This window comes from Nelumbo nucifera, chromosome 4, assembly GCF_055504915.1.
Source record: "Nelumbo nucifera cultivar China Antique chromosome 4, China Antique-T2T, whole genome shotgun sequence".
In the NCBI taxonomy this organism is placed as follows: Eukaryota; Viridiplantae; Streptophyta; class Magnoliopsida; order Proteales; family Nelumbonaceae; genus Nelumbo; species Nelumbo nucifera.
This window is the reverse complement of record NC_142652.1, coordinates 88431104-88458701: the sequence shown is the minus strand read 5'-3', so window position 1 is coordinate 88458701 and position 27598 is coordinate 88431104. Positions and strand designations below refer to the sequence as shown.

The 27598-nt window shown below is 41.6% G+C and overlaps 1 protein-coding gene across 1 annotated transcript in view; it reads right to left on the bottom strand.

The window, feature by feature from the left end:
- Positions 1-27598, bottom strand: part of LOC104612615 (uncharacterized) — a 59303-nt gene that overhangs the window by 3291 nt on the left and 28414 nt on the right. Inside the window, exons 4-8 of the mRNA XM_010280093.3 lie at positions 9271-9369; positions 8733-8819; positions 7615-7731; positions 7309-7401; positions 6349-6379 (exon numbers count right to left, since the gene is read on the bottom strand). Of these exons, the coding sequence (XP_010278395.1) occupies positions 6349-6379; positions 7309-7401; positions 7615-7731; positions 8733-8819; positions 9271-9369 (427 nt within the window). The remainder of the gene's footprint in view (positions 1-6348; positions 6380-7308; positions 7402-7614; positions 7732-8732; positions 8820-9270; positions 9370-27598) is intronic.

The window sequence follows — 27598 nt, the reverse complement described above, 5'->3', positions numbered from 1 at the left end:
TCCAGCACAAAGTGCCCAAGCAATATTGGTCTCAAGCTATACTCACTGCATCATACCTGATAAATCGGATGCCATCTAAGGTATTGGGTATGAAGATTCCTTTCTCTGTTTTGCGTCCCACTCTTCCAGAATTTCCTCTTCCCCCACGGGTTTTTGGCTGTACATGCTTCATACATGTGAAGGATCCAAAGAAAACCAAGCTGGATCCCAAGGCTACGGAGGGAATATTTTTGGGGTACTCTCCTACACAAAAGGGGTACAAGTGTTATGATCTTGTCTCCAAGAAAAAGTACGTCACCAGAGATGTAGTCTTTTTTGAGTCTCAACCCTATTTCCAGTCTTCTCATAATCCTCGTCAGGGGGAGACTAGTGGGTTGGAAGAGGATTCTCATTCTCCCTTCTTTTTTGTTCCTCTTTCATCACCTTCCACTACTCCTAGCTATGACATTCTAGGTCAACTTAGTGAGGCTCCCCTGTGCCAGTTACTTCCCCTGATACAGCAGATGCTCCTGAGGGTTCCGGTAGGCAAGAGAAAGAGATACTTATATACAACAGAAGGAAGAAGAGCCCTCAACCTCATGATTGCAACCAGTTGAACTTAGATCAATCTGTCTCTGCAATCCAAAGTAATTCTGACTCACTCACTTCGGATTTGGATCTTCCTATTGCTCTTCGTAAGCTTATTCGTTCTTGTACCACCCGGCATCCCATAGCTGATTTTGTTTCTTACTCACACTTATCTCCTGCCTATCACTCCTTTGTTTCTGCTCTTTCCTCTGTATGTGTCCCTTCCAGGTACTCAAAGGTGGCATCTGATCCAAGGTGGAAAGAAGCCATGAATGAAGAGATGAAAGCCCTAATGAAAACAAGAACGTGGGAATTGGTAGACCTGCCAGAGGGGAAAGGCACTGTTGGGTGCAAGTGGGTATTCACAGTAAAGCACAGGGAAGATGGGTCAATCGAGAGGTACAAGGCCAGACTTGTGGCAAAGGGATTTACACAAAAGGAAGGAATTGACTACAAAGAAACCTTTGCCCCAGTAGCAAAGCTCAACACAATCCGGGTTCTATTGTCACTAGCAACAAATTTCTCTTGGGATCTCCACCAGCTGGATGTGAAAAATGCCTTCCTAAATGGTGATCTTCATGAAGAGGATTCATGGAACCCCCACCGGGCTATGATGTTGGAAAGAAGGTGTGTAAACTAAGGAAAGCATTATATGGTTTGAAGCAGTCTCCCCGGGCATGGTTCGAGAGACTTTGTATGGCCATGAAGAAAGTGGGGTACACTCAGAGCAGTGCATATCATACATTGTTTACAAGGAGACAAGATGACAAACTTACGACACTCATTGTTTATGTGGATGATATGGTGATTACCGGAAATGATGTGGAAGAGATGAAGAGGCTGAAGGAGTTCTTAGCTTCAGAATTTGAGATCAAAGACCTGGGAAATCTGAGATATTTTCTTGGGATTGAAGTTGCTAGATCAAGAGAAGGAATCTACATATGTCAACGGAAATATGTGCTAGATCTCCTAGAGGAAACAGACATATCTCCTTTTTGAAGTTAAAAACTCTGCTCATAGGGGGCATTTTAACTGCAAAAAGGAGGTAAGTCCTTAAAATAAGGAATGCCAAATGCAGCCTAAGAGAAGTACCTAAAAGAAGCAATAGAACACCAATCATAAAGAGGGAGACTGGGAGATTACTCCAGAAGCAGAAACTGAAAAGAGGATTTTAAGCAGAAACTTTCTGTCAGATTGAGGTGTTGGAAAAGAATTTCAAGAACACAAAAAAAATGGGAAGATGGGCTGGGGTCCTCTCAATTAATTCTTCCCACAAAGCATATGGATCATAAATCCACCATTTCTGATTTCATCCTTTAATCTTTTTAGAATAGCAGAAAATGGATTAAGAAACAATCAAACAATAGCAAGAGGAGCACGGAAACCTGAATTCTTTTGACTGTTTCCCCGCTGATAGAAAGGGTTGTTCACTGTACTCTTGCTGCCAATCGGCACGGGTTGTTATTCCAGAGAACCCTTGCTTTCTTTTGTTTTGGTCTTCATTTGCAATTAATTTCTCTAAAATATGTGAAAAAAAATTGAATTTCCACACTAAAGGTAGACTTGGTTGACGGTGGGTTTCATCTGATGACTTTTTTTTATCAATAACCAGAATATTTCATTAACTAATGAAGATACAAGAAAACATCCCGGAGAGAGAGAGAAACTCTCTTAGCTCTCTCCAAGATGACGCAAAGGTACAGAAATTACAGAACAGCCCAAAAGAGTTGATCCCTTCCCATCCCTTGCTTTGCCAAAACATCAGCAAAGGCATTTGCACTCCTTTTAACCCACTGCAACTTGATCTCTATATCCTGAGTTAAAAGCTTAAACTTCCTCCTCTCATTGACAAGTTTCCACCATACAGTCTCATCTTTTTGCAGCCAGCTAACTACCACCTTTGAATCCCCTTCTATGATCAACTTATATTCAGCTCCTTGGCTTTTTGGATCCCTTCCATCACAGCCAATATTTCTGCCCTCAAGAAGTCTCCCACACCTATTGGTCCCAAGTAAAGGGCAATAACTCCTTCATCCTTGTTCCAAAAAACACCTCCAATACCTCAAGGACTCGGATTCCCTTCACTACTACCATCGAAATTCAGTTTAAAAAACCCGCTAGGAGTTGGGACACAAACAGGCCTTATAACAGCTCTTGGAAGAGAAGAATCAGCTACCTCCTTCCACTTTCTAAGCAAGTCATTTGTGGGAATGTCATCAAAGCTTCTCAAGGATTTAACCCAATGGATTACTCTGACAGTGATGGCTTCTATGATTGCTTCTCTGCTCCTTTCCTTGTCTGAAAAAAATTCTTTGATTCCTTTCTTCCCATATTGTCCAGCATATTGCCGCTCTTGTACACCACCAAAGGGTTCCCCCTCCTCCTTCTCTAGTTAACAAAGGAAGAATCAAACAATCCTTGAACATTTGGTGGGGGATTCCACCTGCACCCAAACAAAAAGAAAAACCATTCCCAAATATAAAGAGCAAAAGGGCAGGAAATTATTAAGCGGTAGCTAATCTCATCGTTAGCCTTGCAAAGGATGAACCAATTTGGGGAGAGGCACCAGTTTTGTCTCTTTCTTTGAAGAAGATCACAAGTAGCAATTCTACCCAAGAAAACTTCCCAACAGAAACCACTTACCCTAGGAGGAATAGGCTTGTTCTTGACCTCCTTCACCAAAAAGGCCACCATTGAATTATCAGAAGGTTGGGTCAAAGCCGAAAAGAATGAAGCACAAGAAAAGGAACCAAAAGAATCAATAGACCAAATCCTACAATCCAACTCTAAAGGGTTCAAGAATATTCCATCCAAATAGTGAACTAAACTAAAACACTACTCAATTCAGCCTCCCCTTCTAAATCCCAGATTCCAGGTATAGCCTGAAATTGAGCTAAAAGTAACAAAAAGGAAGACAAAAGCTCATCCTTAAAGATAGAAAGTCTAAAAAGAGAGGGAAATTGTTCCTTCAACGGGAGGTCACCCAATCACACATGTTCCCAGAATTTGACAAGATTACCCAAGCACAGGTTGTATCTGACAAACAGAAGGAAAACTGGAAGAATTTCATAGATTGATTTCTATGGTGAAGCTCTTGTTGCCCTGTTCCACAATCCAGCATCCCATCCATTAGCTACAAGCCCATGAAGGCTAATAATCACCTTTGCCCACAATTTGTCCTTTTCAGCTAGCAGTTTCCATAACCATTTCCCTAAAGGAGCCATGTTTCTCTTCTGGATATTTCCAATACCAAGACCCCAAATTTCTTTCTCTTACTCACCACCTCCCAATTCCACTCACCTTCTGGAATTTTAAAAATGGATAGGTAGTACACAAGCAAGTTAGCCAAAGTAGACCTAATCAATGTAATCCTCCCCCCCCCCCCCAAAAAAGACAAATGACAAATAGTGTTTCTTCCAAGATGCTAGACTTTGAGTAAACCTTTCCATCACTGAGTTCCAAAAATTAGCACATCTTGGATTATCACCCAAAGGAAGCCCCAAATAGATCAAAGGCCATTGTGCCACCCCACAACCTAAGATTTCAGCAATATCAAATGTCTCCCTCTGATCCATGCTAATCCCTGCAATGCAACTTTTATCAAGATTCACCTTTAAGTTTGACAATCTCTCAAATAATTGAATCACCAGTTTCAAATTCTGTGTCCACCTTCTATCTCCCCCTTCACAGAACAAGATAATATCATTAGCAAACTGTAAATAGGTGATTGGCACTCTCTCTACCCACTCTCCATCCCTTCACCAAATTTCTGGAATCCTCCCTAGAGACTAGTCTTCCAATAACTACAGCAATCAAGGTGAAAAGGAAAGGAGAGAGAGAGAGAGAGGGTCCCCTTGTCTAATTCCCCTAAGAGCCCGGAAATGATCAACAACTTTCCCATTCACCAAAACAGAATAGTGACAAGTTTTGATACACCCCTTAATCCATTTACACCATCTGTCTCCAAACCCAAAACTCCTTGAGACCTCTAAAAGGCAATCCCAATCCATCAAATCATAGGCCTTCTCAAGATCAAGTTTACAAATGAAGCCTTTTTTTCCATCTTTTTCATTTCTTCAACACTTTCATTAGCAGTAAGAATCTGACCAATGATTTGTCTGTCTTTCACAAAAGCCCCTTGATTTGGGGAAACAATGGAAGGGAGAATATGCCTTTTTCTACGAGATAACAACTTCGCAATAATTTTGTAGAGGCTATTCACCAAGCTGATGGGTCTGAAATCTTTAGGGTGAACAGCATCATCCTTCTCTGGAATTAGGGCAATGAACATGGAGTTTAAACCAGGATTAATCACATCTCTCTTGAAAAATTTGTTGAAAACTCCTTGGATATCATTTTTTAGGATCTCCCAAAAATCCTGATAAAATGCCATTGTGAAACCATTTGGCCTAGGAGCTTTTGATCTATCCATGAAAATATTGCTTCTCTGATATCTTCCAAATCGAAACTCACTGGAGTTTCATCTGATGACTTTTGAAGGAAAAATTCCTTTGACTCCAAATATAGATGATCCAAAGCAGATGACTATTTAAACCCAAAAAGAAAGTTTTGATTTCTCTTTGATTTTTGTTTTATGGTTCTCAATTGCGACCTGGGTGACCAGGGTTCAAATCTTGGAAACAGCCTCTTTGTATGTGCAGGGGTAAAGCTGCATACATTTATCCCTACCCAGGCCCCTCATAGGTGGGAACCTCATGCATTGCGCTGCTCTTTTCTTGTTTTATAGTTCTCTTTTGAAAATTTGAAAAATAATGAAGGGTAAACAAGTCTTTAATGGCTATAGGGTATGTTTAAGTCCACCTTAAAAACTCAGGGTATGTAAGTCTTTTACCCTTCAAAACAGTGTTATTTGAGGAATGTATGCATTTTTAAAATCTCTTACTTTCCATCGCCTCCTAGATTAATTACATGTGCCACCCCAACTATAAGCATAGGGATCTTAGGTCCCAAACAAACCTCAGCCCAAAGAAGAGGCTAAGTTGCTCCGGCTTTGTTGAAGATTCCTTCAGCTCAGAATATTAAAAAATGCAAGTCCATTGCAATCACAAAAGATTGACAATCCTAAAGTTCCAATCAAGCCAAAACTTGTCTGATTCCATAGTGAAGAAACTAAAGTTGCTCCTATTAAATATCTGAAATATCATTACCCAATAAGTCCATGAAAACAACTCTTTAGTTTCAGTCTCTTGCTCATTGCTTCATTACTTCCACAGTATAATAACCTTCATACAGTTATAACAAAGAACATTTTGCTGTTCTTATTTCTTGTTTTCATGTCAGTTCTTTTTTGATCCCAAGCTATTGAATATCAACAGCAGTGTACAGATTTCATGTTTTTAAACAACTCATTACACAAATTCCATCACTGACTCTTGGAAACACAGATATAAGAGGAACACTATAGCAAGTAGCAACAGAATTAAGAAACAAAATGATCAGTCAATTTCCAAGCTGACGAGTTTCCTAGGCAAGGGGTAAATAGAAGCAACTTGTTTTGGGGGATCATCCCCAATGAGGATTGAACGTAGTAACTTAATAGTGAAAGAAGTGCTTAGAATTTGGGGTTAGGCATCTGGGGCTAATCTAACAATATTATAAGGCAGGCCTAACAATTTTTCTCATTCTTTTTTCCAAATCAATAATAAAATTTCTAATTACCTATAAAAAAGAACTTATTATACAAGCAGTAAAGAGCGATACTAAAACAAAAATATGAGGCAAAAATTCTGAGAAAAATGTGTTTTATCAATTTTGAGTTACCAGAAAACACAAGACCCGATGCAATAACAACCTGCACCAACAGTAATGGAGAAGAAAATATCAGAATAAAATATGATCAAGTAACCAGAAGTGCCTACTCTAACTCAGGAATTAAAAAAAAAAAAAATCCATTTGGTAGTGATGAAATGCCATGATTCTGTTGAAATAGGCTTACCGAAAAACTGATTTCAGATTTACTTCAAGGGAGTAATTGGGCACATCCATTTTTTAAGCCCCTAATTATGTAAGAATAAGTATTAAACAACAAAGGTACTATGCATTATTTTTCATCATTACAATCAGGGTCATCTTGTCTTTTCATTAGGGATGCCAAGCCTGACCTTAAGTCCCCAACCTGGCCCAAATAAAATAAGATGATACTGATCCTGACCCAAACTGTCCCACATATAGTACACCTATATTCAACCAAGGCTTTCTCTAGAAATGTTTCAATGCTGCAAATGTCAACAGGCCAGGTTCAGTATGGGTTTACGCCAACCCCAACCCATTCAAAAGCCTGGTTAGGGTTGATCCCTAGCTTGATTCGGTTGGACTAATGTGGGTTTACCACTTAACCCAACCCACTGGCATCCGTACTTCTCACCAAGGACATTTCAAGCCTATCAAATATAGGATGTGCCCAAACCAGTCATCATATTTAATCCTGAAGTATATGATGGACTCCACATTGAAGGGGCTAGAAGAGTGATTCAAGCACTAATAATTTAACAGTGAATATGACTTTAAATAGAACGGATTGGTGAAACAGGATTCATGTAGCCAACCCCATATAGTTGGGATAAGGCATGGCGATGATGGATATCACCATATTGAATTTTCTTAGTATAGACTTGATCAAACTAATTCTATAAAGACCTCAGAGTTAAGATTAATAAATAAAAATAAATAGTTAATCATGTCTAACTAGGCCTAAAAGAAAACAGGTAAAATGGTTCTTACCCAACGAATTGCTGACACCTCACCCCATCCATGTGTGACATCAGAAAGATCCTTGAGAGTTGTTCCTACATATACTAGTGCAAGAGTAATTGGCTGAAATGAAGAAAACCATATACACAAATGAGCTTTTCATGTGGACCAGACCATTTGAGAAATAAAGGATTGGCAAGGACAAATGGCAGAGAAAGTTAAGAAGCCAAGTCTGGTTGCTTAGTTTCAGAATAGTCTTCCAGATATTTAACAAACTCAATAAATCATTTAAAACTAATCACTACAGTAGTAATAATATAAGGGTTAAGAGAATACCATCATTCCCAACCAGGAGGCTAACATGTATTCCCCTATAGCAACAGGAGTGACAGAAAGGAGGTAATTTAGCATGTTAAATGGAAGTAGGGGCACAAGCCGAAGCAGCAAAACAATCTGTGGAATGACAAAAGAAAATTTAGAAATCTTACTTATAGAATTTCATATATTTGTGTACCATTTGAAAAGGAAAAGAGGGCAGCAACTTATATATTTGTGTACCTATTAAGAAAATAGGTAATAGTTAAAGATACTAGTCATGGGTGATTCATGATTGGTGATCTAAGACAGCCTAAAGAGCCAATTTCTGGACTCTAGGATTGAGATTATGAGCAATATCCAGTGCAGCTGAGCTTTTTTGTGTCTGTTTTAAATTTGCAACTTTTAAGTTTGCTAATGGATGAAGTGGCTGAACTGAATGATTTATTGCTGTCTTTTAGTGGATAAAATAATTAATAGTCAAGTTAGTAATCAACTCAATTTCATCCAGCTAGTAATGATCAACAACCCTCTTCCTTGATAAAATATTTACTAAAAGACGAAGAAATAAGTCATTCAGTTCAGCCATTTCAGCTGTTACCAAGCAGCCCCTTCCTCTTATTCTGAAGAAACTCCACGATCCTTGGGTGGACAGCTGGCTACTGAGGTTCTACCTTTCATTCTTTTTCCTTTCTTTCCATCTTGAAAGATCTGACAATTGTACTCTTCTTCATATTCCTACATTAAGTTTTCTCATTATTAATCAGAATCCACCTTAATCATTTACTGCATACTTCAGAATAGGGATTCAAATTTTCCTTGGATAAGTTTTTCGTTTTCCTTTTGGGTGAATGAACAGGTTTTGAATATGCAAAGTACACACTCAAATTTGTCTAACAAAATCAGGTCAGAAATACAATTTTGAGAAAGGAATTGTAACATTTATTTTATGGCCGCCCTTTTGGGTATTGAAGGAGTAGCCTACTCCCTATTAGCTCTTCAAAGGTACCAAGTTGTTACCTTCCCCATGTAAGACATAACCATTCAAATGCTGGAGAAAGCTAGCTATAAGTCCAAAAGAAATATGAAATCAGCAGAATAATCACATTTAGGAACAAGCAAATATGTAATATTCAGACCTTAAAACCGGATCTATTAATTGCAATAGCAACTGCTTGAAACTGTGGATAATCCTTGAGCTTAGAAGTAACATATGACCTCCCAATCTGCAGATGAGTAACAAAATATGCAGGTCAAAACCTTTCAATTATAATGAACTACAGCCAAAAGAAAATATGAATGAATTAGTGATTGTCCTTTCTCTAATGTCATTTTCTTTTCTTCTCTTCTCTTTTCTTTCCTTCCTTTTTTTTTTTGTTTGGGGAGTGTAATTACAAACAAGTTTTAAACTATCGAAACAGTCCAATATGCCCTATCTGGCGCATCGGACTTTTCAATAATGTACTTATTTTTTTCGTTTTTTTCAAACATGTTCAGGGGGTTTGTATAACGCCTGGCTACCCCCTGAAACTGGTCATCCACCAAATCTATTCAAGTAGAGGAGACAAAAATATTGGTAGAAATCTCTGCATGTATATATGAACATGGTTTTTAAGGGACATACCGATATTAGTATATCTTTAGGTCCAAATCTATCAATAAGTTTCAGAAACTCACAGTTCTACCAAGAAGAAATGCAGCTGTTGCACCTATGGTAGCACCAATTGAATCAGCAACAAAGCCAATGGGCAGTCCAAAGAGATAACCACCTCCAAGCTGGTATTTTGAGAAAATGCATCATTAAGTTGCACTTACAAATAAAGATGAAAAAACAAAATCAAACTCATCCATTCATGAGAAGGCATCAGCACAAAAGGACAACATGCAACAGAATGACAAGGAAATTTAGACTGAAGCTGAAGATTAGACTTGGACATATAGTGTATCAAATAATGGGATCATAATTGGTAGATGATTGTTGAGTGGGCCGACTTGTGTTTAGTTTATTTCCTTTTAAATTAAGATGTTGTTGGGCCTTGGGCCCATTAGTCTTTATTTTTTAAAGAGTTGTAATTACTTAGGTTGAGTTGCCGCCCTACTTAGGGCATCTTTGTAATATCTCATACTTAAGTTAATTATAAATAGAATGAGGGGCTGGCGGCTAGGGTTAAGTCAATCTATCCTAGTCGACCTTCTTCTCTTTTCTTCCCTTTCCTTTGTCTCTTGCTGAAATCCCCAATTTTCTACTCTTCCTTTCACAAGAAGCTTGGCCGAAATCAGCACATAAGGCTTTCTACTATGATGAACACATTATTTATTTTCTTTATTTTATTTTGTCTTAGTTTTCTTGGAAAGCAGCAGCTAATAGACTTGCGCATTAAGATTAAAGAAGATGACATACAAGATAGACATCAGGATAGAAAAAAAAGACGCCCATCACAAAGCTGTATGGAAAGTTGGTTGTACAAGTTTTTTTATGGCAATGAGGACAAGATGGTAGCTTTACATTCCAGTCCTAGTTAACCTCTGATCTAGCTAGACCATAAGCCACCATGTTCAACTCCCTATATTCCAGTATTCCACCCCTAGACATTAGGACTAGGACAAGAACTGAAGGGCAGCCAAAGTTCAATAAGAATATCTGGGAATCTTCACAGGCCCATTCCAACAGTTTCCACCTCTTAACAAGGATTAAAATATCAATACGGTCCATATCGGACCGTTACAATAACTTTTTAAGAACTTTAAAACTTTAAAAGTGGGAGTTGGACCCTTTAATACCTATAAAAGTTAATAAAAAAACACAAAAGAAGATAGGTATTAGTCATATCAATACGCACCAGGCGTATCGATACTTTAACCCTTGCCTCTTAAGGACTCCCCTAAGCTCCAAAGGAAAAGGCATCAACTCCACATTTGTGGAATCTGCCTCACCAATGCAACAGCTGAAACCCTAACCATATTAACATTCCTGTTTGAAACAAATTCTCCAATTGTTGGCATTCCTAAGTTGCATATGCATAGGGAGCTATACTTGAAACTCAATCTCAATTCCCCATTGAATTCCTCAGAGTGATTAACAATAACACCGGTGAATGGATGCAAGAATTATGAGCAGGTTTATACACATGACAAGCCCAACACCCCTAAACTCCTCTGAACCGGGACCCAAGAGGCCACCAAAAATAAGACTCTATCCTGGAAGAGAGGAAGAGGGGTAAATTTACTTTTTTTTTTTTATGAATAGGGGTAAATTTATTCTTGAACTTCCATTTTCCTCCTTTCACATTCTACAGGACTTCATAGAATGCCCCTGAGAAAATAAAACAATAGATAAGAAATAAAAACGCCTAAGATACACCTCCACAATAAAAAAGAGAATCCAAAGTCCATGTGGTCTCTGTTATTGAAAGATATCAAAGATTGACATGGGAAGAATGATCTCAATCAAAGTCATGCATATGAAAGAAATGGTACTGCATGTCTTCAGCAAAAGAGTAGTTAGATATATGCATGATGACAACAGATAATGATACCATCTTTTCTGTAACATATCAAAATATTCATCCTTTCCATGGCCATAGAGAATAAGTCCTTACAAGTTGTGAATGGAATTGGGGAGTTACATGAAGCTAAGGGGTCAGGAAAAAAAATAAAAATGGTTAGGAAAAATAAAAATAAAAATATAAACTTGTTTGGATCTCCAAACCCTGCAACTAGATTTTGTGCAAGACAAGAATAAATTAGAAATTAACTCAAAAGAGGCAGCTTTCCTGTTAGCAGCCTCTCTAAAGCTTCTAATGAAGTCAAAATTCCAAGAAATGTTGTTAGGGACAAAGAAAATGCCAAAATGGTTTATGAAATAGAAGCATTCTTGGCACCTCTTGGAGCTTTTTCCCTCTCTCTCATCTACTGTCCATAATCGAGATGCTCTAGTCACTACTCACTAGCTATTTTGAGTCATCCAACTTGGAGGTAAAGAGGAACCTGAGACTAAGGAGCTTAAAATGACTAAGAAATCGAGATTTTTTTATGGTAAAATAAAAATTTTCATTAAAAGAGAAAAGAAGTATTCTAGAGGAGTGATAAACCCGGGGCTAAATTCCACATTCATTGCCTTGGTTCCCAAGAAAAGGAATGCAAATCATCCGAGGGACTATAGGCCGATCAGCCTGTTTAATAGCCTATATAAGATCATCACTAAGGTGTTGTCCATTAGAATTAGAAAAGTGCTCCCAGCAATTACAACAGACAACCAAGGAGCTTTTGTGAAAGGGAGGCAGATAACAAATCAAATACTTATAGCAAATGAGAGTTTGGAGGAGTTCAAGAGATCCCAGAAAAAAGGGGTGGTATGCAAATTGGATTTGGAAAAGGCTTATGACATGGTGGATTGGTCTTTCCTGTTGGAGGTGATGGTCAATTTTGGGTTTGGAGACAGGTGGTGTAAGTGGGTGATGGGATGTATCAGAAAATGCCATTATTCCATTTTGATAAATGAGACAATGGTAGATATCTTTCCAGCTTTGAGAGGAATAAGACAAGGAGATCATCTTTCCCCATTCTTATTCACGATGGTTGCAGAGGTTTTGGGGAGATTAATTTCTAGAGTAGACTCCAGGGACTTAATAAGAGGATGGAGAGTTGGAAGGGAGAGTGTGTCACTCACACATTTGCAATTTGCAGATGACACAATACTCTTTTGTGAAGGAGGGGACCTTAATAGGATAAGAAACCTGAAGCTCACTATACAACTCTTTGAGCAAATGTCAAACCTTAAGGTGAATTTTGAGAAGAGTTGTCTAGTGGGGGTAAATATGGGAGAGGGGGAGACATCGGAGTGTGCAGACATCCTGGAGTGCGCAGTTTCTAATTGGCCATTAAATTACCTCAGTTTGCCATTGGGAGACAACCCTTAGAAAGATGAGTTTTGGATTCCGGTTGTGGAGAGGTTTGAAAAGAGACTTGCAACTTGGAAGAAGAACTATTTGTCTCTTGGTGGGAGAATCACTTTAATTAGATCTACATTAGCTAACCTTCTTGTCTACTTTTTATCGGTCTTTAAGATTCCAGCTAAGGTGGCTAGTAGGTTAGAAAAACAAATGAGAGATTTTCTTTGGGAGTTGGAGGAGGAGAAGGACCATAGTGTTAGGTGGGAGATGGTTTGCAGGAGCAAGAGGGAGGGTGTTATGGACGCCTTCCTCGGGAAGACGTGCCATCGCCACCGGCAGCAACAGGCACCTGACCCACCGTCAGCAGCAGCAATGATTCAGTGATACTCATCCTACCCAGTTCGGCAATAGCAGCCTTATCTAGATTAGATTAGCTCATTTGCTTGTTCTTATCTCTTATCTTATCTTGTTAGTAGCTTATCAGATTAGGATTAGCTTATCTTATCCTTAGCAAGATAGCACTGGAAGTCTCCCTATTCAGCAAGGAGACTCCCTTGATTAGGACTCTTGTAATCTCCTATTTAAGGAAACCCCATTATTGAATGAGAGATCGAATATTCAGTTTAAGGAGTGAGTTAGGAGAGTTGGTGATCTCTTGAACAAATCACCAGAGGCGCCAAGATAGGTTCATCAAGAGCAAGAAGGAACAAGGGAAAACAGGAGGTTTTCCCCGTGGACCGACCCGTAACGAGATCCTATTCCCGGGCCCTCAACAACTTGGTATCAGAGCAAGGCTTCATGGGTGATCTGGAGCAGCTACCATCCAGGGTCCACGACCTCGAGCACCAACTCGTGGAAACCAGCTCCGAAGTCCATGAGATCAAAGAAGAAGTGAGGGAGCTGCGACGCCTGATGGAGCTATTCCTTCCTAGGAAAGGGAACTCTGAAGGAGGGACAACCACCAATGGCCGCCGATCAGATCTGCCAGAGTCTTCCGGCGAGCAGCAGTCTGTTAGCCAAAGAACCGCAGTCGTCCCCAAGTACAGCAGGCTGAAATTCCCGTCGTACAACGGCAACGGAGACCCCTTAGGCTGGCTGTATTGCTGCGAGCAATTTTTTCGGAACCAACGGACAGATGACCGGGATAAGGTAAGTCTAGCTGCCTTTCACTTAACAGAGGAAGCACAACTTTGGTTTTATCGGTTAGAGCAAAAAGAACCCGGGCTCAGTTGGCCCCAGTTTAAGTCCTATTGCCTTCTTAGGTTCGGACCCCCACTGACCAGCAACCCACTGGGTGAGCTGATTAACCTTAAACAGACCGGCACAGTGGCTGAATATCAGTGACAGTTCCACCTCCTCGCGAGGGCATCCTCCGTGCGACCCGACCAGCAAGTGGATATGTTCACGGAAGGGCTATCAGAACCCCCGCGGGTGGATGTCGAGATGCAGAATCCCCCAAATTTGGTCACAACCATGAACTTAGCCCGCGCGTTCGAGCGCAAACTGCAGCTCAGCCACGGAATTTTTAATGTGGGTCGGCCACCGAACTCATGGGTACCCCCAAGATCAGCAGCAACGACCCCCCCTTCTGCTACCAGCCGAGAACTGAAATATCCCACCACCACCGCCTCTAGACCAATGACAAGTACAGGTAGCAACATGGCCGCTCCACCCATTAAGCGTCTGACCAGGGCAGAAATGGCAGAACGTCGAGCAAGAGGCCAATGTTTCAACTGTGATGACCTCTACTCGGCAGGACATAGATGCAAGAGGCTTTTTTGCCTCCTCATCAATGAACAAGAGGAGGAGGAAGAAGAACCAGTCACATTCGAGCCAGAGATCTCTCTCCATGCGATCACCGACATTAAAACTTCTCAGACCATGCAGTTGCAGACACAAATAGCAGGCCAACCGGTGCGCATTCTCGTCGATTCAGGGAGTACACACAACTTCATAAGTGAACATGCCGCCCTTCAGTTAAAGCTGCCAATGGAGCTTCGACCACGACTACAGGTAACCGTCGCAAATGGTGAGAGAGTTCACAGTCCAGGAATTTGTAAGGACATGCCAGTACAGGTCAATTCTGAACTGTTTCTTGCTGATTTATTTGTACTTTCATTGAATGGGTTCGATATTGTTCTAGGGGTCAAGTGGTTAATTACCCTAGGGCCGATTTTGTGGGACTTCAGCGCACTCACCATGACCTTCCACCCAAATCGGAAGCAAGTTTCATGGAACGGTTGTAGGGTTAAAGAAAGGACACCACAGGTCCATGCACTTCAGACAGAACCGGCAGCCATGGAAAACTTCTCGCCGAGTTTTCAGATCTGTTCTAGGAACCCAAGGGCCTCGCCCCTTCCCGAGCTTGCGACCATCGTATTCCTTTGGTGGCGGGTTCAGCACCAGTCGTTGTCCGGCCTTATCGCTACCCCCACTTACAGAAGGACGAGATAGAGAAACAATGTACAGAGATGCTGAACCAAGGAATCATACGCAAAAGTCACTCCCCCTTCTCTTCGTCGGTTCTGTTGGTGGCAAAGCAGGATGGAACGTGGAGGTTCTGTGTTGACTATAGAGAACTCAATGACCGGACGATCAAAGATAAGTTCCCTATTCCCGTTATGGACGAACTGCTGGACGAGTTGCATGGTGCCCAGTATTTTTCTAAGTTGGACCTCAGGTCCGGATACTTCCAAGTTCGCATGGCTCCCAGTGACGTGAAGAAGACTGCTTTTCGCACCCACCATGGCCACTTCGAATTTTTAGTCATGCCATTCGGACTCTCCAACGCCCCATCTACATTTCAGTCACTAATGAACGAGGTATTCCAGCCCCATCTGTGCAAATTTGTTTTAGTTTTCTTTGATGATATCCTCGTTTACAACAATTCATGGATAGAGCATATCCACCATCTGAGGACCGTTTTCGAGCTCCTACGCCAACACAAATTATTCCTGAAACGGTCCAAGTGCTCCTTCGGGGAGCGACAGGTTCTTTATCTCGGCCACGTCATCCATGGGCAGGGTGTGACAGTTGATAGTTGCAAGATTCAGGCTATAAAAGAATGGCCCAAACCTCAATCAGCCAAAGCCTTACGCGGGTTCCTCGGTTTAACGGGTTCCTACCGCAAATTTGTACAAAACTATGGAGTGTTGGCAGCCCCGTTAACCAACTTGTTGAAGAAAAACTCCTTCCGGTGGGACGATGCAGCAAATGAAGCTTTCCTAACACTGAGAAATGCCCTGTCTTCCACCCCTGTCTTGCAATTACCTAATTTCGCCCTCGAATTTACAGTCGAGTGCGATGCTTCCGGAGTGGGTATCGGGGCCGTACTACAACAACAAGGGCACCCGATTGCTTTCTTCAGCCGCAGACTGGCCAACCGGCACCTGAAGTTTCCAGCCTATGAGCGCGAACTAATTGGCCTAGCCCGAGCCGTCCAGCACTGGAGTTGGAGCAGCGTTTCACCACTTCCCCTCAACAGCATGTTAGAGCAGCGTCAAATACATGTTAGAGCAGTCTCACCACTTCCCCTCAGCAGCATTGGGTTAGCAAACTGCTCGGGTTTGACTTCCGGGTGGAATATAAGGCGGGATCCTCAAATCGCGCAACTGATGCCTTGTCTAGGCGAGATGAAGACGCGATGGTTCTGTGTAGCATTTCCCAACCTCGGATCTCTCTATTTGACGACATTAAAAAGGCAGCACCATAGTCCCCGGAATGGTCGCTCTTGCTACAGAAGATCCAGTCCGGCACCGCCGACCCCAATTGGTCACTTCAAGACGGGTTGGTACTGTATAAGGGACGAGTCCATCTTCCACCAGACTGCCCGTTGATCCCCACCATCATCACCGGCATCCATAACTCCACCCATGTGGGCATTCAAAAAACACTACACCGCGTCCGGACTGATTTCCATTGGCGAGGTATGAAGACTTCTATTCGAGATTTTGTCCAGAATTGCTCCACATGCCAACAGCACAAATGGGAAAACCTACACCCGGCAGGCCTCCTTCAGCCCCTCTCCATCCCGACACAGATCTGGGCCGACGTCTCCATGGACTTCATTAAGGGACTACCCAAGGTAGGTGGCAAATCAGTTCTCTTCGTGGTAGTCGACCGCTTCTCTAAATACACCCACTTCATTCCTCTATCACACCCATACAGTGCCACTTCGGTTGCTCTCACCTTCTTTACACATGTCTTTCGCTTACATGGGATACCAGAATCCATAGTCAGCGATAGAGACCCGGTTTTCACTAGTGCGTTCTGGAAAGTGTTATTCCGGCTACAAGGCACCACCCTGGCCTACTCATCAGCTTACCGGTCACAAACCGACGGTCAGACGGAAGTGGTTAACCGCACAATCGAGATGTATCTCCGCTGTTTCGTAGCCGATCAACCACGACGGTGGGTGGATTGGCTCCCTTGGGCCGAGTACTGCTACAACACAACTTACCATTCTTCTCTCGGCATGACTCCCTTTCGCGTCGTTTATGGCAGGGATCCTCCCCGCTTGTTGTCCTACGAGCCGGGTTCTACTCGTTTGGAAGCAATTGATCACTCCTTACAAGAACACGACGCCCTCCTAGCCGACGTCAGCCTTCGCTTACAACAGGCCCAGCTCCGCATGAAGCTCCACTATGACAAGCACCACCGGGAACTGTCATTCGACCCAGGACAATTTGTTTGGTTGAAGCTCCAGCCCTACCAACAACGTTCCTTGCACCACAAAGCTGCCCCGAAGCTGGCCCCTAAGTTCTATGGACCCTACAAGGTTCTAAGACGGATTGGCAGTGTGGCCTACCAGCTGGAATTGCCTGAGACCAACCGGATTCATGATGTCTTCCACATCTCCTTGCTGAAGCCATTTACGGGTGTTCCCCCGGACCAAGTTCCCTCCCTGCCACCCTTGAAAGATGGGAAGCTGGTCCCCCAACCTAAAGCTGTCACCCGCTCCCGTTTCAATCGTGGAACCCTTGAAGTCTTGGTGGAATGGTGTAATTTACCATCACAGAAGCCACATGGATCCCCTTGGCGGAGTTCCAAGCCACATATCTAGAGTTCGAGCTTGAGGACAAGCTCGTAGTCCAGGAGGGGAGTAATGTTATGGACGCCTTCCTCGGGAAGACGTACCATCGCCGCCGGCAGCAACAAGCACCTGACCCACCGCCAGCAGCAGCAATGATTCAGTGATACTCATCCTACCCAGTTCAGCAACAACAGCCTTATCTAGATTAGATTAGCTCATTTGCTTGTTCTTATCTTATTGTTCTTATCTCTTATCTTATCTTGTTAGTAGCTTATCAGATTAAGATTAGCTTATTTTATCCTTAGCAAGATAGCACTGGAAGTCTCCCTATTCAGCAAGGAGACTCCCTTGATTAGGACTCTTGTAATCTCCTATTTAAGGAGACCCCATTATTGAATGAGAGATCGAATATTCAGTTTAAGGAGTGAGTTAGGAGAGTTGGTGATCTCTTGAATAAATCACCAGAGGCACCATCAAGAACAGGAAGGAACAAGGGAAAACAGGAGGTTTTCCCCGTGGACCGACTCGTGACGAGATCCTATTCCCGGGCCCTCAACAGAGGGAGGTTTGGGTATTGGAAATATAAGGAGTAGGAATTTGGCACTACTAGGGAAATGGATGTGGAGGTTTTCTTTGGAGAAGGATAAGCTGTAGGTGAAAATAATGGGCAGCATTCATGGGGTAGCAGACAATGGATGGGATTCTGGGATTTTGGCAAGGACTACAAGAGCGACACCTTGGAAAGCTATTCAAGCTATTTTGCCTTTGTTCTCTCCATGGATCAGGTATGACTTGCACTCAGGTAATCTCATCAATTTTTGGGAACATATCTGGATTGGGGATTCTCCTTTAAAAGACCAACTCCCGAGTCTTTTCACTCTTTCCACTCTTAAAAATGAATCAGTTTCCTCCTTCCTTGTTCCTTCTAACTCAACTTCTGGGTTCAGCCAGAACTACAGTAGAGTTTGGTCTCTCACCTCCTCTGGTTCTTTCACATGTGCTTCTTTCTTTAAAGCTCTAACACAACCTCCTTCTTTGGGTCTGTACAGAGTTTATTCAGTTACATGCTGAGTGGGCCAACAAAAAGGGCCAAGGTTATGTGGAGATGTATGAGGGCTGCAGTATGTTGGACTGTTTGGGAGGAAAGGAACTCATAGATATTCTCAGAAAAGGGGAAAACCTTGGAAGCAATTTTGGAGGTAATCCATATTAGGGTGATACATTGGCTGAAAACTTTGGCATTGTTTGCAGATTTCTCAATAGATGAGATGGTAAATAACTGGAAGGAAATTGCAGAATTAGCTTCAGCTAAGAAGGCATCACTTTCTTGCTGGAGTCCTCCACCTAACGGCTTTATTAAACTGAATTTTGATGGCAGCAGTATGGGTAATCCAGGTCCATTTGGAATAGGGGGAGCAATAAGAGATGAACATGGGAATCTGTTTTCTTGCTGGAGTCCTCCACCTAACGGCTTTATTAAACTGAATTTTGATGGCAGCAGTATGGGTAATCCAGGTCCATCTGGAATAGGGGGAGCCATAAGAGATGAACATGGGAATCTGTTAGCTATGTTTTCAGGACCAATTGGGTAAGGAGATTTAAGTGGCTGACTAAGGATGTTGAAATTCAGTACAAATGGGTTAAGAGAAGTGCAAACTCACTGGCAGATGGTTTAGCTAGGCAAGGGGTAAATAGGAACTCTTTGTTTGGGCTTTATTGTAATTGTATTTGCTGCTCATAGTCTGTTCTAGGGGAGCTAAGGCCGTTTAGCTCCCTTTCTTTGTAATTCTTCTTAATATTAATTAATACATTTCACAGTTATTGATAAAAAAAAAAAGAGAAAAGGAGAAAACAATAGAAAGGTGAGAAGACCACCCGAGAGAAAGAAACTAAAAAACACCAGAAACAGCTACCAGCTCACGACCTAACCTTTTCTGGCGAAAGCCTCACCAGCACAGAAAAATATATCCAAAGCCTTGCCAACCTCCACGTCCCTATCAACAATTTTCCTTAAATCCCCCGCCACTAATCTTCCTTTCCTCCACTTTTATAATCAGCTTGTCATCTTTCCCCAAGACTTCAGATTCACCCTCTTCCTTTTCCTCTAAATCTCAACTCCTCTCCAACTCCCCTTCAGAAGGAAGCCTCAATGCCATTTTGGTCATCAAGGCTAACCCTAGCAACACCTTATGGGTTGTGGCTCTTAGATTTACACCTTTCTTTTGAACGCTCTCTTATATTTATTACTAGGGCCAGCCCCAACTAGCCCCTCTTTTAAATGCAAGAAGACTTAAGTTATGTGCAGAACTAAGGACTTGCCTATTCCTCTAGGTTTCTTGACCACCAATGAAAACCTCCTTCACTTGCTCTAATACTACTTGGGTAGAAATTAAACTGTAATCCCTATCACTCACTCTCCTTTGTAGTTACACATGAACCTTTCCTTTCCTCCCCCTACAAGGCTTTTGAGTTACCATTTGCTGTGGGAATCTTGCTACAAACACCTTCCATGTACTCAAAGCATTTCGGATTCGACTTCTCTTGTTCTCCTTTTTCATATCTCGTTATAACCCAAACCCATTCCTCAATTAATTCCTCCTTAGCATCACTACTACAATCAAATGAAACCTCAAAACCTTTTGAATTTTTTAGCTTTCTTAAATTACCCCTCCCTCTACTCTCTCCCACTGAAACCCCCTCTTCCTTCCTCGAAAAGCTGAAACCCTTATTTACGTCAATGCTAATATCATCGTTGGCGTTCTCTCTCTCCTCCATTTCTCCCTCCCAGAAAAGAGTAGATGATACTTTTTTGGCCATCTCTCTTTCCCTGAAACCCGCTCTGTTTATGCCAACTACCTGCTAGGGTTCCACCGATGAATTTTTCGTTTCTTATTTTCAAGCTTGGATCAATGTTTTCCATCTCCAAAAGGGGAAGAAGCATTTCAAGCATGCATGAAACTAGAGAAAGATAGTGAAAGTGGGAGCCAAGGTTTTCATATTCGAAAATATAGAACAAGATGTCTAGAGATGGTGCAGATTTGAGAAGGTAAGATGGCTACAATTCCTACCGCAGAGGAAACTTTGCTATGGTTCAAGTACAAGATGTTTAAAGTACTGGAATGGAAGAAAAGCTTGAAAAGCAACAGTGAATCTTATGTAGCAGAAACAAGATATAACACAAAGGGCTGGTATATTGCTTTGATAATGTGGTTTGGGAAAGATAGAAACAATTGATCTATCTCCCAATCAGAAAACAAAGGCAAGGATGGAACATAATATTGGAAACTTTACAGGAGTTTCAACAAAGCAAACATAACACTCAAATGGTTGCTGTTAGAATTAACGAGGCAAAGCAAGTTACGGAGAAGAATTTAACTCCTACACAAACTAAGGAGGAAGACAATGAGGTGCAAATGTCATGTTGCATGCGATCACCCAAATTCAAATTGTTTGCGGGAAAAAACCGATGGTAGAAGCAAAGCATAAAATAAAGAACTGAGAGGAGCTACATGAAGCCCTGAAAATGAAGCGGAATGCAGAGGGAAAATGAAGCAAAATACAGAGGGCAACTTTACGATTACCCCTTTTTGTGATTGCAAGGCAATCCTAGATCTCTCAATCCCTCTAAGAGATTTCTTCACAACCCAAATCCAAACAAAAGAAGGCCATGTTAATGCATAGTTGTCAAGGCGACGCCTAGGTGATAAGGCGTTCTTGGAGGGTCGCCTCGCTTAAACACCTACATATTTATATGTAAGACACCACATAACATTTTATATTTTTATTTTATGTTATTAATTTGACTAAATTATTCATATTGTGGGGTTATAGTATTAATATTGTTATTCTTATACTGGTGGGTTCAATCGAGACACAAGTCAGTGACATAGTCTTGAACCCTTTAGGACTTTAAAACCTGAATTGATAAGTAAAAAATAACTTGAAGATTTTATCCAATTGACACACAAGAACAATCAATAGAACTTCTTCTCTTCCTAAAGACCAAAACAAGGGCTCAACCCTTATGTTTTGTATGTTTCTTGCCTTTCTTATTTTTCTACTCATAAATATGTTTACTTTCTATCTATTGATATGGGGTTTGATAAAGTTCAGACCTGCACTAGAATTCAGTAAGAAATAACAATAGCAAAAAACTAAAAGAAGAATAGAGAGAGAAGAAGAAGAAGAAGAAGGAGAAGAAGAAGAGAAGAGAAGAAAAGGAAAAACTGGTTCAAACTAGAGAGAGAGTTCTATTCTCCCAAGTCAGCCAGATTGTATTTTTTATACTTTTCTAATGAAAAACAAAAACAAATTGACAAAACTACCCCCCTACAGTCACTTAACTTGACTTAAACATGACACCTCACACCAAACATAAACAAATTGACAAAACTACCCCCCTACAGTCGACACTAACACTCCCGCTCAAGCTGGTGAATATATATCATATAGTCCCAGCTTGTTACATATGTAGTCCACTCTTCCCCACTCAACCCTTTGGTGAATAAGTCTGCCCATTGATTTCCTATGTTAACATATGCAGTGGCTATCACTCCACTTAGCACCTTCTCCCTCACAAAGTGACAGACAACTTCTGTATGTTTTGTTCTCTCATGAAAAACTGGATTAGAAAAAATGTGGACTGCAGCTTGGTTGTCACAATAAAGCTTCATTGGAGTGTCAATTGAGTACCCCATCTCTTGTAGAAGATTTCTCAACCACACTAGCTCACAAGTTGTATGTGCCATGGCTCTGCTTCTGCACTGCTTCTTGCCATCACTATCTATTTCTTACTCTTCCATATCACCAAATTACCCCAAAGAAAGGTACAATAACCTATAGCGGGCCTTCTGTCAAATATAGAAGCCAGCCCAATCAGCACCAGTGTATCCTTCTAATTCAAGATTTCCTCCACTTTTGTATAACAAGCCACAACCAGGAGCTCCCTTCAAATACTTTACAATCCTTAGAGTTGCATCCCAATGTGGAACCCGAGGATTTTGCATAAACTGACTCACCACACTAACTGCAAATGAAATATCTAGCGGAGTAATGGTTAGGTAGTTTAGTTTACCCACCAACCGCCTTTACCTTCTAGAATCTTCAAACTCCTCACCCACATCACTACTCAACTTGATATTTGGTTCCATAGGTGTTTCATCCAATTCAGCACCTAGCAATCTTGTTTCCTCCAACAAATCAAGAACATACTTCCTCTGACACATATTAATATTGTGCTTAGACCTTGCTACTTCTATCCCCAAGAAATATTTTAATTTACCAAGGTCCTTTGCTTGGAAGTGCTCCTGTAGAAAGCTCTTCAACCTATCAATCCCCAATCTGTCACTGTTGGTAATGACAATATCATCTACATATGCCACCAGTAAAATCTTCCCAACATGTGAATCATAGCCGAATATTGAGTGATCAACCTAACAATATTTCATACCAAACTTCTTTATCACTTCACTAAATCTACCAAACTACACATGGGAGGACTGTTTAAGTCAATAAATAGCCTTCTTTAATCTGCACACCTTACCATCCTCCCCCTGACCAACAAACCCCGATGGTTGCTCCATATAAACCTCCTCAACGAGATCACCATGTAAAAAGGCATTCTTGATGTCAAGCTGAAATAGAGGCCAATCATACATAGCAGTTAGAGATATCACAACACGAACTAAACCAATTTTAGCAATAGGATAGAAGGTCTCTGTGTAGTCAATACCATATGTTTGGGAATATCCTTTGGCAACCAGTCTAGCTTTCAACCGCTCTACACTACCATCAGGTAAATACTTGACAGTGCATACCCATTTACAACCTACAACATGCTTACCAGGAGAGAACGTGGTGAGATCCCACATATGATTAAAGCAGAGAGTTCTTCCATTGCATGGTGCCACCCTAGAGAGGCAAGGGCTTCCTGGACATCCATAGGAACAGAAATAGAAGAAAACAGAGAAAAACTGGTGATGGAAAGCAGAAAGGTGAGAGACAAAAACATAATTAGAAATGGGATGAAGTGTGCAACTGTGTTTACCTTTCCGCAAGGCAATGGGAAGATCAAGGTCAGAAACACGGGGTGTGGTTGGTGTAGGAACAACTGTCGAATTTGTCAACGGTGACGAAGCTGGAGGAGCTAGTACATGTCGTCGATGTGTATACACATGATAGATGGGTGGTCGTTCAACAAGAAGTTGCACCGGAGGCAATGACTTGGTCACAACTAGAACAAGTGGAATGGGGTCCTCAATGGGAATTAGAAGAGGAGGAGGTAAAGAAGAAGAAAAAGAAGGGACATCACTTGACCCAGAGAACCTTCAAGGATGGGTGTGGGCATTTGGTTGATTAGGAAGAAAGATGTAAAAACAGCATCACTCCAAAAATGCTTGGGTACATTCATATGGTGCATAAGGGACCGAGTAGTTTCCAAAAGATGACGATTCTTTCTCTCAGCTACCCCATTTTGTTGTGGGGTGTAGGTACATGAAATTTGATGGATAAAGCCATGTTTTTCCAAATACTCCTGAAACAGTGTATAAAAGTATTCTCGACCTTTATCAGAACGAAGAATCTTAATGTGTACACCAAATTGGTTGCGAGTTTCAACATAAAATTTTTGGAAAATGGAAAACAATTCACTCCTTTCTTTCATAAGGTAAAGCCATGCCATTCTTGAATAATCATCAATAAAAATAACAAAGCATTTGTAACCATTGTATGACATTGTTTTATATGGACCCCAAATATCTGAATGAACTAAAGAAAAAGGACTCGACCTATGATTATCAACCCTAGGACTAAAGGGAACACGATAATGTTTCCCCAACTAACATGAGTCACAATCCAAAACAAAAAGATGACTCAATGACGAAACAAGTGACTTCAGTGCTTTAAGCAATGGATGACCAAGTCTATAGTGCCACTGAAGAGGAGAAAGAGATGTCTGAAGAGCTGTTGACGAACCACCACCACTGTCAAGATAATACAGTCCACCAGCTTCATGTCCTCCACCAATCTTCATCTCGTCTTGAGATCCTGAAAAATACAAGAAGAAGGGTAAAAAGTGATTGAGCAATTAAGAGACTTGGTCAACTTATTAACAGACATAAGGTTAAAAGGGAATTATGGAACATAAGTCTATGTAAACATTACCAACACCACAAATGGAAGATGTGGAACCATTAGCAAGGGTAACAAAGTGCGGTGTGGAGCATTGAGAAAGGGAGGAAAACACACCCGGAGTCCCAGTCATGTGATCGGAAGCTCCAAAGTCAATAATCAAAGGGTTGGGTTTGGATGCCAGGCACGCCATACCTGAGTATGCGAGGATAGTTGTATTCTGTTGAGACGTGGCCTAAATAATCCGTTCATACTCATCACGTGGGACACTCATCATCTCCATCCCAGAAACATCTGTAGATGTAGAAGGCATCTGATCAACTTGTTGACTCTCCTGTTTGGAACTACTATCATTGATCACACTGCATGATTTGCCCAAGTTGAAGGTGGGCCATGCAAATCATAAGAAAACTTGATGGTGCCTTCCATACTACAATGTGTACACCTCGAACCATTACAACATCCTCTGCCATGAACTCCTCCTAAATCTCAACCTCCAATACGTCCACTGCCACGACTATACATGGGTCCACCACCACCACTACGACCATACATGGGTCCACTGCCACCACTACAACCGGCTGAACTCCCCGAGCTCCACCTCTAACTCCACGACCTCCCCCCTCTCATCACTGCAAAGGCAAACCTGTCAGAGATATTAGAAGTCTTTGTAGGTCCAACAAAAATCCTCCGAAGTCTGGCAAACACCTCTTCTAGAGAGAGAAGAGATGACCCACCTAGTACCTGTGCTCTCACCGGTTCATACTCAGGTTTTAGCCCTACTAAAAATCTGGTTACATCTAGTTGTTCTCTTTGCTGTTGTCGAATCTTAACATCGGAAGTAAGGGGATGATACACATTCAACTCATTACGAAGGTTCCTCATGCTAGCATAGTATTCCTCAAGACTTTGGCTACCTTATTGCAAATTAAAGTACTCCTGATAAAGCTGGTACACTCTAGTAGTGTTGCCTTGTCCCGAGTACAGCTTCTTGGCATGGTGTCCCAAATCTCCTCGGTTTGTATTTAAGAACATAAAATTCACACTGATCTTGGGTTCCATACTATTCCACAACCAGGTCATAATCTGTGCATCTTCTTGTTCCCAATCACTATACTCCTGAGAATCAATGGGAGGTTTTTCTTCTCTTACATGCTTCACTTTCTTCTTGGCCCCAAGGAAGACCTCTACAGATTTCGCCCAAGGCACATAATTTTCCCCATTCAATTTGATAGAGGTCATTTGAACATTCAGGTAATCAATGGGAACCATGACACTAGATTTGTATTCACTATTGTCTCCCATATCTGATTTTTTTTCTTCCTCCTTTTTTTCACCTGTATATCACACTTCTAATTCACTTCACACCTACAGCCACTTGTCACCACACTACACACAAGTGGAAACACCTACAGTGATGGTTTTCAGCAACAACAGTTGTTGATACTCTTTGTTCTCAGTACCACAAACCTACCTCAATTCACCACAAACCTACCTCAAAATAGCATCTCACCAACCACTCGATTCACACTAAAACCCCCATAAAATCCACCTATTCGATCAGCAAAGAAACAACCTGCACTCAACTGTCCACTGCAGCAACCGAAATAACCCTCTTCGTACCATCGATTAGAGGGTTCCCTACAAAGTACAAACCACCACAAACACCCACTAAACCACCAACTGAAGGCATGAAAACCTCCAAAGGGAAAGGGCGATCACTCCTTTTCAGCCCTTTTCCTTGCTGAGTGGTGGTAAAGAGAATTCAGGGAATATCTGAATTTGTCACAGTTGCTCTGATACCATGATAAAGTTCAGACCTGCACTAGAATTCAGTAAGAAATAACAGTAGCAGAAAACTAAAAAAAGGATAGAGAGAGAAGAAGAGAAGAGAAGAGAAGAGAGGAGAAGGAAAAACTGGTTTGAACTAGAGAGAGAGTTCTATTATCCCTAGTCGGCCAGATTGTATTTATACTTTTCTAATGAAAAACAAAAAGTCTGTTGTGCCCCTACTTAAGTATGGGACACATCACTTAATTTAAACATGACACCTCACACCAAACATAAACAAATTGACAAAACTACCCCTATACAGTCGACACTAACAGGATTTATACTTATTTCACGAGTCCTGGCTCAAACTCGATTGAGTTAGAGGAAAATGCCTTGGAGAAAATAGTGGGCTTACCTTTCCATCTCCGGTCACTTTCAAACTTCCGAGAATTGCCTAGCTCTGCTGCAGTGTGCTTGCAGGAATGAACACTACAAATCTCCAAGTAGCATCTCTCTAGCTGTTGGGGGTTAAATTGAAGAACATACCGTGGATGATTGAAGTTACAGTGGAAGAGACAGCTTACCAAGTTTGGATATTAGTAGCAATGGAGAGGGAGCTATGGAAAGAGGCAATGGAAGAAGATGACGTGGTTTTGAGATGCTTATGTCGCACCCTTCCATTGGTTGGTATAAGTAAACGGTCAACTACAAAAGCAGCCCAACCATCTGCCTTAGCAAAAGAAGGAGAGCAGATTACTAATTCTTTGAGGCAAGGTGAACTGTTGATGGTCAACCAAAGGGGCATATTTAAATCTTATGCAAAGGTGGTGTCAGACCCACCTGACATCCTCAGCAAGGAAATAAGGGAGACGGGAAGATGTAAAGAGATGGCTGAATCGGGTACTAAGATTGCTCACCCAACTGAACCGGAAATTAACAAAGTGGAGGTTGAAATGGGAGGTCGAACTAAATTTCCTAATGCAGTGAGGGCAACTAGGGCACGTGATCACTTAACCCCCAAATCTCTTTAGGGGATGACAACAGGGGTCTATCATCGTCCCTGTTGCAACACATCTCCCCTCCTTTCGAGTGCTCAATGAAACAGGGCCTGAAGTAACTCTCCTCAGGCAATGCTAGCAGAAATTCCAAAAATTTGTTAGGAGGCTCAAATCTAATTTAG